A 16528-nucleotide genomic window follows, 5' to 3' on the forward strand; every position below is an offset into this window, starting at 1 on the left:
CAGAAGTAGAATAGTTAGTGGTAAAGCGCCTCATGCTTCCCTTCAGAGTAGGATATTAAGCCATGTTTCACACGTTTTCCTCTTACAGTCACTTTGCTGACTCAGCAGATCACAAACCATTGACAGATTAAAGAGAGTGAGTTCCTTTAGTTGTGTAAGGAAATAAAAAAGCTTCTTGTTTTTGAATAAACTGAATCCAGAAGCAAAAGTTTGAGTACCCATGTTAAGATTGTTTGTAGCCACCACCATATTCATGTTGTTTTGCTCAGTTTCAGAGTAACAAACAAGTAAGGGAGCACCAGGAAAAAGTTGGGACACCTCCAGAAATGTGAAACCTTAAATAATTTTAGCTCACATTAAGGCCAGTGTGTGTTAAACAGACCAATAATCTCAAAGAATAAAAGGCCACGTACAGAAAAAATGAAGGAAAACCCTTATTTTATATACATAAATTACTTTAAATAATACATAGAATGAAAATAATTTAATTAAAATGTTTTTATCTTTTTATCCTTTATATGGCTTTTGGTAGCTCTTATATGCACCGTGACCTGTGTTTGATGGTTTGTCATGCTTCATGCAAGAATGAAAAGAAGAGAGATTCTATTCATTTGTAAGGCTGACAAGAGATGATGATGATGTAAGAATGATAAAGTATCTTTTCATCCTTTTACTGAAAACAAATAAAATGAATAAATAAAGGAATAAATAAATAAAATGAACACAAAGTTAAATGAAATATCATTAAGTATTCATCAAAGGTAGAGACAATATAAGATAATGCCCAATTTTTTTCAGCTTTTTTTCCCCCTGGCCCAAAATATCAAATAAATGTTTGTTTTATCCCAGAGCCTGAAAAAATGGAGAAGATAAACAAGCACAACTTTACTTTATTCAGTATTTTTATCATTTCTACCATACTTGTGCTGTGCAGCCATATTTGGTCTGATATGAGGAGCAACCACCTAAACTTCCATGAAAACTGCAAAACTATTTTGAAATAAAACTGAACAAAGCGTCTCTGTTTGAACTGCTGTAAAGAAAGAATCAGAAGCTTAACTCTGATATTTTCTAACACATGAACTTGTTATGTTGTCTTTAAGCAGACATGGCCTCCAGCTCACCCAGCAAGCCCTGCTCATTCGAGAAGCATTTAACCTGCGTCATTTGTATTGAACCATTTACCGAGCCTGTCACTACAGCTTGTGGCCACTCCTTCTGCAACTCATGCCTACAAAGCCATCTTAAATTTCTGTCCAGCGAGTGTCCCCTTTGCAAAACCCATATCAACAAAACTCCTACTGTGAATATAGTGCTCAGAGATTTAACCCAGCAGCTGAAGGATGCAGTAATTGTTGAAGATCCTGACAAAGTGGCTTGTGACATCTGCTTGGGACCAAAACGGAAGGCTGAGAAGTCCTGCCTTGTGTGTCTGGCCTCATATTGTTCAATCCACCTGCAGAATCATTATTTAGCTGAAAGGTTGAAGGGCCACAAGCTGGTGGAGCCTGTAGAGAACTTGGATTTAAGGGCCTGTCTGACACATGGACGTACCTTTGAGCTGTACAGCAGGAAGCAGCAGAAGTGTATCTGTATCCGATGTGTGGAAGAAGGTCAGGAGGAAGTTGTCTCGGCTGAAGACGAATGGCACAAGAAGAAGGTGTGTTAAATTCATTCACCTGCTTGTCCATGAAATAGTTCTTCTATTGTAATATTGCTGTAAATACTAGAGTCTCTCTGAATTTTGTAAAATCCACATATTCCTCTGCAGTCTCAGCTTGAAGACACCAAGACGGAGTTACAACAGGAAATTAAGAAGAGGCAAACTAAACTGGATGAGATAAATGCTGCTCTAAAGACTTGTAAGGTAAGCTGCAAAAGAATCAAACATGTACGTTCAGTGTTCAGACACTTCAAGAGGTTGTCTGGGTGAAGGGTTGTCTGCTTTTCCACCTCAGCTACAGCAAAAACCCTTTTTAAATCAGTTAAGTCTGTGTTATATCATGGTACACACACACACACACACATAGACACATCTAAATACATGAATCTATAAGTAAACCTTTTTCTTCTTTTTACTCAAGACTGAACAACTACAAATCCAAGGGGTACACAAGTTCAGATCCTCCATAAGTTGTACTACTGCAAGAAACCACTTAGCTCACACTGCAACCAGTAACCGGAAACATCCTCCAGTATCCATATCTTGACTGTTACCAATGACAATGTGGACATGTTAGCAATGCTAGAACTTGACTTTCTGTGAGGTGTTGTAAAGTCATATCACATGCGATACAAACCCATTTCCAGGACCACCTGGAAAACGAGTGGTGGGACATTGAGGCCGTGTTCAGAGCCGTGCTTGCCATTTTGGAGACTGCCCAGGAGAAAGTGCTGAAGCCGCTGGGAGACAGGAGACAGCTGTTGGAAAAAGAAGCAAAAGACCTGAAAGATGAGCTGGAAGCTGAAATCAACAAACTCGAGAAGATGATTTCTGACTTGGACGACATATCTGTGCTAGAGGATCACATCCTTTTCTTACAAGTGAGAAGAAACTTGTAGCATCTTAGAAATTTTTCCTCCTCTTTTCGTTTTAATTCATTACTGTGTTAGAGCCGTTAACGGATCCTTTCACCTTTCTGTTTGTCAGAGGTACCCGTCTGTTATAGTCCAGGATGACATGAGGGACTGGACTAAGGTGGAGCTTGACACGTCTCTGTCTTTTGGCACCATGAAAAAAACCACAACAACAATGATGGAAAGGATTCAACAGGAACTGGAGAAGCTGGCCTGCATCGGTAAGAGTTCAGTCCACAACAGTAACAGTGAAAGAAATGATGCGTTTGTTGATCTGAAACTCTTCTTCACTTCACAGAACTTGAGAGACTCACAAAGTTTAAAGGTACATGACATCATTTATTTTATTATCGTAAAACCAAAAAAGGTTTAAACTTATTAATCAGTTTTCTGTTGGATTTAACAGTTGAAGTGCAGCTGGATCGGACCACTGCGCACCAGCGCCTCGTTGTTTCTGATGATGGGAAAGAAGTGAAAGATGGAGGAGAGGACCAGAACGTGGAGGAGGATCCTGAGAGGTTCAGTCATTTCGGCAGTGTCCTGGCGATCAACAGCTTCACCTCTGGGAAATCATACTGGGAAGTCGAGGTCAACAAGAAAACCGGGTGGGATCTAGGTGTGGCGAGAGGCGACGCCAACCGCAAGGGGAAGCTCACGCTGAGCCCAGATAATGGTTACTGGGTTCTGGTCCACTATGAGGAGGAGAACTACGCAGCCATGACAGCACCACCAATTCGTCTTTCTCTGAAAGAGAAACCTACTAAAGTGGGGGTGTTGGTGGACCACAAGAAAGGTCTCGTCTCCTTCTACGATGTGACGGCTCGGTCTCACATCTACTCATTCACAAACTGCTCCTTTAAAGACCAGCTTTACCCATATTTCAGTCCACATATGAGGCAAGATGAGAAAAACTCTGAGCCTTTGGTTATTACTGCTGGGAAAGATTTTGAAAAGTCATTGGAGGAAGAATGGAGACGTCTGTGCTCCATATCTGTCTAGACAAAGTTTTGAATTTTAATAAACCAAGATTTTATTGTGTTTATCAGAAGGCAGGTAGGGGGTGGTGATGGGGGACACCAGTTTCAAAGTGTAGCCCAAAACTTTTATTTTATCTTTCCACAACTTTAAATTCACATTTTGACAACTTTTTGAGTTAGACTAGCTTTTACATGTTCAGAACCAAAAGTCTCCTTTTCTGGGTTAGACTAATGTACATTACACTTTCATTACTTATTAGTCTCATTTGGGCAAATGTTTTTACAAAATATTGATTTGAATGATGAAAATGATCTTAAAACATTGTTTTTTATGGGTAAGATCACTTATTTTTTATTCTTGTTACAATCAAAAGTAAGCCATTATTTTTGTAAATGCTGTAAATTTATTTGCAAGTTGTTTATTCCAACTTTTCGCAGCGTTTTTAACTCTTCGCTTGACAACAGCAGCTCCACAAGGGTCAACGACGTATTTAACTTGATTTTATACAAATTACTATGAGCACGTCTGAAAGTAGACCCATGAGCTTGAACAAAAGCATTGCTGACATCAGTTAATGTCAAGATTATAAACAAAACAGAATTACCGCAAGAGACATCTTATTGTGTCTACAACAACCCAGACAAATAGATTCCTAGCATTCAAAAAGTGGAGACAGGAACCTCCACAACAGAGGACATTTTTTAGTTAGAGACTCTTTGGTTGTTTCTCCGAGCATTCCATGGTCTGATCTTAAGGACTTGCTGGGGTATCCTCTGCTGGGAAGATTGTCAATTCTTTTAAATGTGATTTTTGTGAATGATCTTTTCATTGTTAATTGATGTCTTTAAATTGGAAGGAAATGATCCCATAACCCTCCCAGTTTGATGGGCAGCAATAGCTGCTTCTCTTAGATCGATGCTGATGTCTTTCCTCCTTGACAATGTGCTAACACTGACCTGCTGCTCCAGAACAGCAAAATGTCAGAAAGTCTTACCAGAGATGCTCATTAAATGATGATTAAATGCATTGTATTAGCAGCACCTAGCAGCTGCTAATCATTACTTTTCTAAGAGCACGTAACAGTGGAATTAGTTTGTGTTGATGCCACACTGGCCATATTTTCTAAAAACAAAACAAAAAAACAAACAAGCAAAAAAAAAAAAAAAAAAAACAAACAAAGAAAAAAAAAAAGAAAAAAAAGAAAAACTAAACATACTGAAAGTAAATAAAGAATTGCTCCACAAGCAGCATTATTATTATTCATGTTCTTGGTTTCTTGGGACATGTAGAGAGCTCAATGTATTCTTAGTTCTGAAATGTTTGTGTCCGTTAATATGCCTGCAACAACTGCAATAAACCAATGAAATGGATTTTTTTTTATCTTCTTGTGAGTATCAGGGTCTAAGTTTCAGCAAAAGTTGAAAATAAACACCATTGTCCCGTTGTATTATCAGTAGGTAATTATATCAGTCATTTTTTTCAGCCCTTATTATGTCTGATACGGCTCTAATGGTTAAATAAATATCAACATGGTGCTACATTTAAAACCATTTTGCTCATCTGTTAGAGAAAAGTCAACTTCAGTAAGATGAAAATGTATATTGTATAACATGTTAAATGTATAACTATGTGATATGTGTATTAAATATGCATGGCAATCTAATGTTAACATGTCATAAAACAATATAAGAACAACAGCAGGCATTTCTCTCTAAATTCTTCCCCCTTCTGTTTCATATTATTGTTGTGTTTAAAACTCTCGACTCTTTCCTGTCTGTGGTGGAGAAAGTGACTAAGCCACTTCCTCCACGACAGGCGAAAACTTATTTTCAGTTTAGGCATGTTAGTGGGAAATGTTTTATCCGGGTGTTTATCATAAGTTTGAAATACCATATGAATAAATAGTTTTATACACAGGCCTCGTGTCTTTGACTCCCGCTCCTCTGAGCAGAAGGGTCTCAGAATCAAGTCAAGATTCAAGAAAAGGGGGGTGGGGGGGGGGGGGGGGAAAAAAAAGAAAAAAAGCGGTTGTTGGTCCCTGAAACGAAACTAAAACTCGTTGAGGAGGGAAGGCTTGAAAAACATCACAATAACAATACCGTTTTATTGATGTTGCGCCAGCAGAACTAGAAGGTAGGAAATCTGTTCTGTTATTACCTTCATCCTGAAGGGGATTTAGAAACTAAATGAGCAAAGAGAAAGTTCATTCAGTAAGTTTACACGGAGTTCGTGGTTAAAGCTGCATCAGTAAAGTCTCAGAACAAAATGAAGAAGCCAACTGAAGGACATTTAAATGTACGAATTTATTTATTAATAGCTTCAGCGCCGGTGTTGTTTAAAGAGCAGCATCTTTACTGGTGGTTCTGTTTTGGGTTAGTTCACATGTCTGGTTCTGGTGTTATTTCGTGTTCTTGGTTTCCAGTTCTGGTTAAGTTTTCTGTTCCTGGCTTTTCCTCTGTTACTGACTGTAACACCTGCTCCGTGTTTAGTTCTAGTTTTTTTGTATAAATACTTGTTTCTTTATTTTCTTCCCAGATCCTCATCACTCCATGTCAATCCTGTACCAGTTTGTTTCTGCTTTTATTACATTTTCAGTATCATCAGTAAGTCTGTGAGTTACCCTTTTTTTTTTATCATGCCAGTCAAGTGTATTTAGTTTTTTTTTATTAATATTATTTGTATTCCTACTTCCAACTGTCTCCATCCTCACCGTGCATTTAGGTCCTTCCTCCTCATCACACCATGACAGGAATTCTCTGCTTTTATGTTATGTCACTGCCAAGAGCTATTTAATTAAAAACTAAAGAGCTTTATCTTGATATATTTCTCATTAATATTTTACTAAAAGTCATTATCTTGTGAAATGTGCATTTAGTTGCTGTGCAACAAAACCCAGAGAAGTACATTTTATTTCTGTTTGTTTTATTTTTTCTTCCTTTAGCTTGCTTCGTACAGCATGTTAGCAAACAGAATGATGATTTTTTTTCCGCCGTGTTACGCTGAACATGGGAGAGATTAATGGATATAAAGGGATCAATGTTTTGTGAACATAAGACTCCCCTTGACACTTGGATATTGTTCTTTATTTTTAAATTTGGTTATTGCTGAATTACACGTTAATGCTGGACCTGACAGAAGAAACATGAAGAAAAGAGGAGAAGAAAAGAAAAATGAGACAAAGATGCAAAAGACAGCAACAAATATGCAATCAAACCCAAACAGAAAAGGCAGACGACCAGCTGCTAAACCTGTTAAAAATCTTAACTGAAAACATCTTCCGGCTTCTGTGAGAAAACAAAGCAGAGAATCATCAGGAGCACCTATAGGAAAACAATGGTAGAAAGAGTTTTGCGGTGGTTTGACTGCAATAAATCATACGATTCCTGTAAAAAGGAGACAGAAACCTTCTCATTTAGCTCTTGGTTGCCACGGAGGAATTTAAACGGAAAGAAAGACAAAAGATTATTGAACTTGCACTTCCATTATATGCTTTTATTCATGTTTTCTGTACACAAACAGCAAAGATGAGCCTCCAAGTTTGCCATTGCTGTGGCTGGTCCAAAGTGACGACCTACCAGGGCCTGAGGATCCACCAGGGTAGGATGGGATGCACGCCGAAGGGTATAAGGGTTACAGAGCCTGAACAGCAGTACATGTGGGGCTATGTGGGACCACCAAAAGTCCAAGTGGATCTCAAGGTGGATGTTTGTAGCTCTTTTAAGACAGGTGAGTTTTCTAAATGATTATTGCTGTGTTCATTTTAAAATTCTTACACTGTGAGACAAGCAGTGAAGACAAACCAGTAACAAGGATATTTATTCTAGTTGAATTAACAATCAGAATATGTCTTGAACAGAAACTAAAGACCAGAGTCTCCAGGTTTGTCACTGTGGCTGGACTAAATTCACAACTTATCAGGGGTTGAGAATTCACCAGGGGAAGATGGGCTGTACGCCAAAGGGAGTGAGGATCCCAAAGAAAGAGCAGTACAACTGGGAGATGTGCTGGGAAGATGAGGCGGATTACGATAAATATCCTCAAACAAAGAGAGTCAATATCAAGAAAGAGGTAAAACATTCAGGTTTATTTAGGTCAAGCAGTCAAATTTAAGGTTTAGAGGTAAACGTGTCATCAAGCACTTTTAACTTTCCACCTCAACTTCACAGACTTTGCCAGAGATTCCGAGGATGAGCAACAGGAGAGACGAATACAAATCATGTGTGTGTTGGGTTCAAATTCGGTCACATTGAGAATTTGCACAACAATCTGACTGATGTGTCTTTTCACAACAGCTTCTATGGCTCCTCACCGCTCCTCCCACAGAACAACAAGGTCAAAGTCAGGCCAAGAGAAGCTCTCCACCCATCTGCAGGTGAAGCAGAGGCACAAACAACTGTTTGACTTCACTGTACGTGTGATCATTTCTTCACAAATGGAATAAATGTTTTTTAGGTCAACAGACCAGTTAGGGAGCATTCAGTAGCAGCAAACCCTGAAGATGGATTCTGTCTTAAGAAGAAAAATATAAAGCGTCAGCCATTACCAGAGGTACTTAATTGTTTGTTTTGAAACATAAAATAAAAATCTTTGTAGCATTGTGGCTTATTGCCTTCATTAGAATACATTGAGTGGAGACATGAAGGGCGTATGGAGCGCTGAACGCTACAATGACTACACAGTAACAACAGTCAGAACCAAGGAGGAGCCTGAGGACTGTATGTATAAAGAAAAGAACAGTTTATTCACAAGATTTTGCTAATCAGGATAAAAATGAAGCAACTATTATTAAAAATTGGGAATCTTCTTTTCTCGCAGGGTTTGCAGCTCCAGATGTGTCTCTCCAAACCACTGCAAAGATAAAGTCGAGGCCGTGGCTGCAGGATTACTCCCCTGAGGTGCAGCAGATTAGTTGGAATTGAATGACTTGGAATTTCCATTTGCATGTATGATGATAATAGTTTTCTGTTTCTTCCTTCAGATGTACACGGAGACTCCGACTGCTTCAGCAGTCAGACCAAAGAAGAGACACCAGTGGGCTCAGACACCGTCACAGGTAACTGATTAATGAACAAATTCCTCCACTTTAGATCACTTTTTTATCTTTATGTGTTGCAGAATCTAACATGCTGTCATTTTAAAGGATAAAAATTCTATCCTGAAAATTTTTTTTTTCTTTTTTGTGAAGGGTATGGTTGGCAAGCATCCACCAATCATTCACTCAGAACCAGATGTCCAATCAAAGGACAAACAGAGGCAGGATCAAACATTTTCACTGGTACTACGCTCTTTAATGTTCAATACATACACAGGATGGTACAGTTTATCTGCTCCTATGCCATGTCATAGTGCCATAAGTGTAGTTAGACGCTGTAGTTGCTGTTGTAACTGTTACATCTTGACCACTAGGTGAACAGATCAGCCAGAGAACAGCCACCATCTCCACCTGTGGTCCTACCTAGAAAGAAAGATTCCCTTTCACTGAACATAAATCAAGAGGAATCTGATTCAAAGGTGATGAAGATGTCTAATGTTTATGAATACTTTTATCAAAGTTATTTACAAGATTTAGTCACAGTTGTAAAATTCTTACTCTGTGAGAAAAGAAATAAAGAAAAAACAGTTTTCTTTACTGCAACTGCAAATGATGACATTTGCTCATCTTCCACATCCCCATCCCTTCATTTTTCAAATATACATCTAGTAAACTTCAAGTTTCTATGGTCTGTAGCTAGAAATGCATGTAGAAAATAACCATGAGGTCAGATTAATTGTGCATACAGTGTGTTATTGATGCATCAGCTTTTGTAGATCATTACAGTATTATATTGTTTTCCTGTTAGAGAAAACAGTGTAAACAACTGCAATTGTTACATCTCAACCACTAAAACATAAATCAAATCCTTTCAGGTGGAAAGATCAGTCAGAGAGCAGCCATCATCTCCACCTGTGGTCCTGCCGAGGAAGAAAGATGCTCCTGCATACGTGACAGAGAGATCTGAGAGGTTTTCTGTGCAAGAAATTCAGAATATGTTACAGAGAAAGAATAAGATGAGAGAAGACAACAGTGACATCAAACCACCGGGGCTGGGCAGTGAGGTAAAGATCATCATTTACTTCAACTTGCAGTTATTACGTCAGTCAACACCCCTACAAGAAACGTGTTCATTAGTATGTCTGATTAGTATGAAAATAAAATAGAAATTTTCTTTAAGATGTATTTTACCGGTCCCCTTTTTTGTGTCAGAATGTTCTGGTCTCATTGAGGATCAATTCACCAACAACAGCAGCGATAACGGAGGAGAAAAAGTCATGTCAGTCCAAGATGCTCATTTATCTAACAGAAGAATTTGATCATTGTTTGGATAAATGAATCAGCAAATCTGAGAGTGACTGTCGTCTCCTTTTTACAGCTTTTACGCCCCAACCTGAAGACGCTAAACCAGACCATCAACTGCAGGATTTCCCTGCTGCTGAGCAGGCAGAGCATCATCATCAACATTTTCAGGTGAACAGATCAGTCAGAGAGCAGCTACCATCTCCACCTGTGGTCCCACCAAAGAAGAAGGACTCACCTTTACTGAAGATAAATCCAGAGATATCAGATTCAGAGTCTGACCAAGAAATTCAGGATTATTTACAAGGAAAAAAGATGATTGTAGAAACTTTAAAGGACATCGACAGACCAGTGGAGACAGCCCATGAGGTAAAGAACAAGCGTATATTATATATGTGGTGATCAATGAAGCCAAAATGAATCAGTTTTTTTTTTAAACTAATAAAAATGGAATTAAAGATGCACAGGTGAAGTAATTAAATTCACAGCTCATATTTACTTTTTAGAGGACGAATTCACCAACAGAAGTTTCATTCATAAAGGAGAACAAGTCACGTATGTACCAAATGATCATTTTTACAACTCAACATGATAATAAATATTATAATAAACATTTAAATGAATGGTTCAACTAATATTGGGACTACTTTAAGATAAATAAATGTTGAGTGTGTGTCTGTCTGAACAGCTTCTACTCCACAACCCTCCTTCAGAAAACCCACAAACCCAAAAGCTGCCCATCAGCTGCAGGATTTCTCTGCAGCTGAGCAGGTAAAGTTACAGAAAGTTACATGTTCTCATGACCTCAGTTCGGTTTCTGTTTTTACTACGTTGTGAATTAAACTGGCATCTTTTCAGGGAACCAAATCGGTCGTGAGACATTCAAAGATTCCACCTGTGGTCCCGCCTAAGACGAAGGACTCGGCTTTAGTCAAGGTCAATCAATCTGAATCAGAGGTGAAGAATTTATTACAAACAGAGAAAAAAAAAAACAAATGAAAGAGAGCATGTTGGACTAAAAGAAACAGCTTGCAGGATGGTGTACTGGAACAGCATCAGAGAATTATCATATTGGAAGAAAAACACATTATTAATCCCACAGAAGACAAAAGAACTATATTAAGTACAATTAAGTCAAAAACATTTCAAATGAAAATGAAAGTTTAGGTGGTTTACACTTCATTTCACTATTTGAGATGTTTATTTAAGTGAAATATCTAGTTTAAATCTAAATATGGTTACATATTAATTCATTTTTCCAACTTTTTTGACAGATTACCAAAGATACAAGTACTCCCACCAACATAACAGCAGTGGCAGATGTCTCAGCAACATGTATGTTTTATAATTGTTTAAAAAAAGTGGATTTTTATTCATAATCTAAAAAAATAAATATGTCGTTCTTGTTCTCTACAGCCCATAAAGCTGCACAGTCTGGTTTATCCACTGGCGTAAAGGTACAGTAGACTCACTAATAACCCAGTGAATAAAAACAGTTTTACACTTTCAAATGCAATGAGGACACAAATATCTGTTTCTGTTCTAAAAACAGCAGAACCTTTTACAGTAATGTCATCATTTGAGTCATATGTCATGTTTCAGGTGAAAGACCTGGTCAGGAGGTTTTCAGTTACCACAGCACAAGAAAAAGCGCCTCCACCACAGGAGGAATTCAGAGAGGGACGCAAACGGTCACAGGTACTGTAGTAAGTTACTGTGTTAAAAATGTCCATTCCTTCACTATACGGTCCGCTGAGTAGAAATCCTGCACTTACTGACTTTCATTCATTGTGAGGATCCGGTGTTTCTTAGCTAACAATCTAATCATTTCATGACACTCAAACTGAGCTCTGTGTGTGATACCGTCACGTAAACAGAGAGGAAAAATACTAATGTTAAAAACCAGGATAATAATAATTGCTCTACAAACTGGTAGTTCAATTATGACTCTAAAAATATTGAAGAGAAGCTGTACTTTATTGACTTTAGTCAATTTTTCCTTTACCAATTAGCAAGCGAGAGACAAACAACCACTCACGTTTACTCCCAGGGAGAATTTTTACCTAACATGCATGTGTTTTGATGGTGGGAGGAAGCCGGAGTACTTGGAGAGAACCCACGCATACACGGTCTATGTCTAATGCTTAGACAGCAAAAAAATCTCCTTAAATGCTCACTGGTGAAATCGTTTGTGGCTTTTTCTGTATAAAAAAGTAAATTTTAAGAAAAGATATTGGCCAAATGTCTTTAGAAAACATAAATTGTTCAGTTTAAAAGTTGTAAATGTAGCTAATATATGAGGACATATATGGCTGTTGTGGCTCTGATAACACTGTAGAACAGCGTTTTTTTATGGTTACATGTTTAATTTTGTGTTGTAGTTCATATTAAATCATAATTAACACGTTAAAGATTATTATTATATAATTCCAGCTCCAGTCAATGCTTGTGGATGAAGTAAAAGAAAAGCATTTACAAGGCTTGTGTCATGAAGTTTAACATCAGTGCTTTGATGCTGAAATGCTGGTACATGTTCTCAAATAAAATCACTAAAGCCGTCCTTTCCATCACCTGAGATTAATCCTGCCCGTGTCTTTTTATGTAACATGTATCTGGATTTTCTGATGATTATGAAGCACTGCTGTTTTCAAGCTGTTTTCTGCTGTTATACCATTTACTGACATTGGGCTTTGTAGTTTGGTCATGCAAACAAAGAAAAACAAACAGCCATGAAAACACATTTGCACCGAGGGTCTTACCTTAAACCGCAGAAAAAAGCTGTGATTTCACATAAAATCAGATAATTCACATCACTTGTCTAACATCAAATAATCTTCTGGATTCTTTTAATTAGAAATTTGAGCAAAGTAGAAAGAAATCACCTGTTATTTCCTCCCTTTATTGACAGGATGCCACACGAACAAGTACCATCACCCCCACAGCAGCAGCAGCAGCCTCAAAGAAAGAGGATCCATCATCATGTATGCCATTTTTTGCTTCAACAATATTTTTTTAATCATTGAAAAGCTGAAGCCATCATGGTTGCTTTCTTTTCTAGTGTGTCAAGCTGCACAGTCTCAGTTTTCCACAGGCGTGAAGGTAGGGAAGACTTCTGAATAAAATAGGGAACTATCTTGCAGAAATGCTGCTAAAAAAATAAATAAATAAGTTACACAAACCATATTTCAGGTGAAGGAATTGGTTCGGATGCTTTCAGTCCAGGAAGCAGCAGTCCGGCCAAACGAGAAACACAGAGAGGAGGATGAATCCTCGCAGGTAAAAGTGAGAGAATGATGGTAAAATACTTGTTTCTTTGTCGTAGCGTGTAGTGTGCATCCTCTTCCAAATAATCCTCAGCAGTTTGCTGCATTTATTCACTTCTAATATTTTCCAGGTCAAAGTTTTGGCCCAAAGTTTTTACCTACCACGACCCAGGAAACAGCAGTGAAGGAAGGGGAGAAAGAAAAACTAGCACAGGGGTTCTGCTGTTGTCTTAATATCAACACAAAGATCATTTTGTTGGCTCAAATTGATCAAGATTGATATTTTTTTATAACAATTAAATTGATTTTAGTCATTTTTTAGAGGTTATATCAAAGGATAAACCTTGTTCCCTCTAAGGAGTCACAAAAAGAATAGGAAGAAAGAAAAACCCAAACAGCTTCCACTGTTTTGCAGCTTTTTTTTAATTGCCTGAACATAATTGAATATTTTATGATTCACTTTTAACCTGTGGACCATTAAATGACACCATGAAAAGAAACACAGTCAGCAGGTAATAATTTAGTATAAAATGTGTGAATAATATCTTTTGTTTTATCCTTTTTTTTCTTGACAGAAGGAAGCAAATTCAGCAGGAAGTAAGGACACCAAAATGAATTTTTCTGCAGAACATCCATCAGCGGATCCCACATCATGTTCGTAATTTTGCCAATTAATCAGAAATATTCAGGAAATGTGGCTTTACTGTAACCCTCCTCTTTTCTGCAGCACGTGAAACCGAACAGCTCTCAGGGTTTTCCTCTGGTTTGAAGGTAGGACATGCAGAGCAAACCTAGTTTCAGCTGTACGTTACCAGTTTGGATCCAGTTTGCAGTAAATCTTAAAACATGTTTCAGGTCAAGGATCTGGTGCAGATGTTTGCAGCTGCAGCAAAAAAAAGCAGCACGGACAAAGGAGAAGCAAAAAGAAGCCGAGAAGCTCGGAGAGATGGTAAATCTGCTATAAATCCACATTTTAAAGTAGAAAATTACCCATATTTCCACAGGAAATTAAGCTGTGAAGTAGAAGAAGCATTTTTTCCCCAGTCTGCTGTCTGGTGGGATTTAAGCCTGTCGCACTGAGTGAACCTTTTTATTAGTCTGCTTAGCTAACCAGGAGCTTTACAGACTAAATAAGTTTTAGATTTTTCAAATACAAACAGGGACAGTGCAGAGAACATGTTTTCTTTAGGATAATTCTTTCTAACACCTTGCATGTCGGTCTCAGAGGTCCACAGCTTCTTCAGCTGCTCCCAGTACGACATGTGACGTCTGTCCCAAGCTCGTTCTGTTGTTCCAAATTTTAATCCTTGCAGCAGCTTCTCAGTAAAAGTTACTGGTTTCTTGCTCAAATTCTCCACAAAAGGTAATCGCCCCTCTCTGAGGTATTCATAGACTTTGAGTTTTTGAGTCCTAATACCTTAACCTTTGCTGTCTTTTGACATAATGTCACAGTCAGAATCAGAAATGTTCCTGTGAATCTTTTGTGGAGCTTCTGGAGTTTGTTCTATTTCATAAACTCATAGATCATGTTGGATTTAACACATCAAGTTAGTCTCATAGGGGCCAGCGTACCTCAATAAAATACACCTGTTTGCTTTCAAAGCGGCTGCTAAACATGGGTTTTAAGTCCAGGGAAGAGGACAGAAAAGTTAAGGTAACATGAAATAAAAATTAAAATAAAAATCTATATGAAAGGAAAATGAACATGTAGTAGTTTTAATATCTGTTTTAATTAATCATTTGGGAACAATTGTAATTTTTTTTGTGTATTAAACTGTTGGAAATGGTAGAAATGAGCGTTAGGTTAACTTCACACTGTGAACATGGCCGGCTGTGTGTCACACACACCTGACCTTTCTGTCACTGCAACATGTTCTGAACTCAGCATGCGTCCGACAGCGGCAACAATTATTACATTTAAAATGGACTGAAAGTCATTAATCACTGTGTTGTTAATAGTTTTATATTGTTTTTATTGTTATATCACTAATGTTGCAACAGTTTTTACTGCATATGGCGCATAAAGCTGAAAAGGACTTTATCCTACAGACGTATTCTATATAAGATAAATAAAATGATTTCTCAACATTTCAGTACCTAAACATGTTTAAAGAAACACCGAATAAACATATTATATTGAGAATAACATGGACCGTTAAGGTCTGTGCTGATCTATAGTTACTAGTAATAAAAAGTAATTTAATTTAAACGGTTTTTGTTTGTTTTTGTTTTTTTTAAATAAAACAGGAATCCTCCAATATGTCCTCACAGCAGCTGGTGTCCCAGTTATAAACATCACTGCATGTCCCCCTTACAATGAAAGATAATAAACCCTCTTTTTTTATTTTTTTAAAGCTATTAGAAAATAATAAAGCAGCCAGAAGTTTGTACTTCACTGTAGAAAACTGTATTATTGCCTTCATGCAGCTGTAGAAATAAATTACAATAAAAACTACTTACATTTTAATACATTGATGAGTTATTGTGTGTGTCAGTGTTCTGTCCTGTGCAGGATTAGTTATGCTTTTTTTATTTAAAAGCTAAAAGAAGACTAAATTACATGTAGTGTAGAACACTGAGATACTGAAAGATTGCTAAAAGATTTATCAGAGCAGAGATTTATTTTTCCCCTTTAAATGCTTATTTTATTCCACTCATTGTGATCTTGTACCTGCACAAAGTCATTATCCATCTGTCTTTTCAGGGCGGTTTTAATGCCAAGTGGCCAGAGATGATGAACAGCGTGAAGGAGGCAAACCAGCAGTCTCTTGATTTTTCATCCACCTGAATGACATGAGCACAGCCTGAAAGCTGGTGAAGCCAGCTTGTACTTTAATGTGGTTTACCATTATTAATAGACATAAATAAATAGGTTGTATTGCTTCAAATATGCAGGTTTGTGTTTTACGTTGGTAATAATGTGATATTAAAAGAGAAAAGGGGAACGTGTTATTGCTGAGTTATTTGAGGTGAAGTCCAGAAGCTCAGCTCTACACCAGAGGTGGTGTTTTTCTACATGTTTAATTTGAATAGAAAATGTGTTTTTATGTTAGTTTTGCTTTTATAACTTGTTTCTGTTGCTCCAAAAACTCACCACAGGTTGTTAATTTGTGACAAACGCGGACATATAAGCCATACGAAATGGGGGGAAAGACTTTGACATTAAGTAAAAATTGTAACGATCATACAGCTGAAAGAGAACAGCTGGAATGGCTGCATTTTTTTTTAATAAACTACTCGTGTGAATCAGGTGTGACTCATCTCTTTTATTAGCACATCATCTTAACTGTAATGAATGTGCAGCTGGATCCAACCAGGGCACCCAGCTTTGTGTTCTGCTGATACCAAGACAAGAGAGAGCGAAAGCTTGTGAGAC

General features: G+C 37.6%; 2 protein-coding genes across 8 annotated transcripts in view; both read left to right on the forward strand.

Moving 5' to 3' along the window:
- The window catches only part of LOC121639294, a 29764-nt gene that overhangs the window by 694 nt on the left and 12542 nt on the right, over positions 1–16528 (forward strand). The window contains exons 2-10 of the mRNA XM_041984457.1: positions 1107–1660; positions 1772–1867; positions 2311–2544; positions 2651–2798; positions 2876–2902; positions 2984–3570; positions 8534–8608; positions 9463–9651; positions 9966–10060. Coding sequence (XP_041840391.1) covers positions 1109–1660; positions 1772–1867; positions 2311–2544; positions 2651–2798; positions 2876–2902; positions 2984–3570; positions 8534–8608; positions 9463–9651; positions 9966–10060 — 2003 coding nt within the window. The 5' untranslated portion in view covers positions 1107–1108. The remainder of the gene's footprint in view (positions 1–1106; positions 1661–1771; positions 1868–2310; positions 2545–2650; positions 2799–2875; positions 2903–2983; positions 3571–8533; positions 8609–9462; positions 9652–9965; positions 10061–16528) is intronic.
- On the forward strand, positions 3578–16401 carry LOC121639992 (muscle M-line assembly protein unc-89-like). 7 transcript variants are annotated; one of them, XM_041985619.1, is made up of 28 exons: positions 3578–5688; positions 6091–6166; positions 7075–7281; positions 7412–7623; positions 7722–7773; positions 7848–7927; positions 8008–8103; positions 8174–8270; positions 8371–8450; positions 8534–8608; positions 8741–8830; positions 8962–9066; positions 9463–9651; positions 9800–9866; positions 9966–10258; positions 10396–10444; positions 10578–10660; positions 10748–10846; positions 11164–11224; positions 11306–11346; positions 11492–11587; positions 12798–12870; positions 12948–12988; positions 13079–13171; positions 13728–13806; positions 13880–13923; positions 14008–14101; positions 15857–16401. In XM_041985619.1, exons 3-28 carry the CDS (start codon positions 7080–7082, stop codon positions 15865–15867), a joined length of 2502 nt encoding a protein of 833 aa, XP_041841553.1. In that variant the 5' UTR covers positions 3578–5688; positions 6091–6166; positions 7075–7079; the 3' UTR covers positions 15868–16401. The 7 variants fall into 7 exon arrangements, with proteins under 7 accessions (XP_041841553.1, XP_041841558.1, XP_041841559.1 ...); XM_041985624.1 differs by having other exon boundaries at positions 13079–13165; XM_041985625.1 differs by having other exon boundaries at positions 13079–13165; positions 13731–13806.

Source organism: Melanotaenia boesemani, chromosome 5, assembly GCF_017639745.1.
Source record: "Melanotaenia boesemani isolate fMelBoe1 chromosome 5, fMelBoe1.pri, whole genome shotgun sequence".
NCBI classification, from domain to species: domain Eukaryota; kingdom Metazoa; phylum Chordata; class Actinopteri; order Atheriniformes; family Melanotaeniidae; genus Melanotaenia; species Melanotaenia boesemani.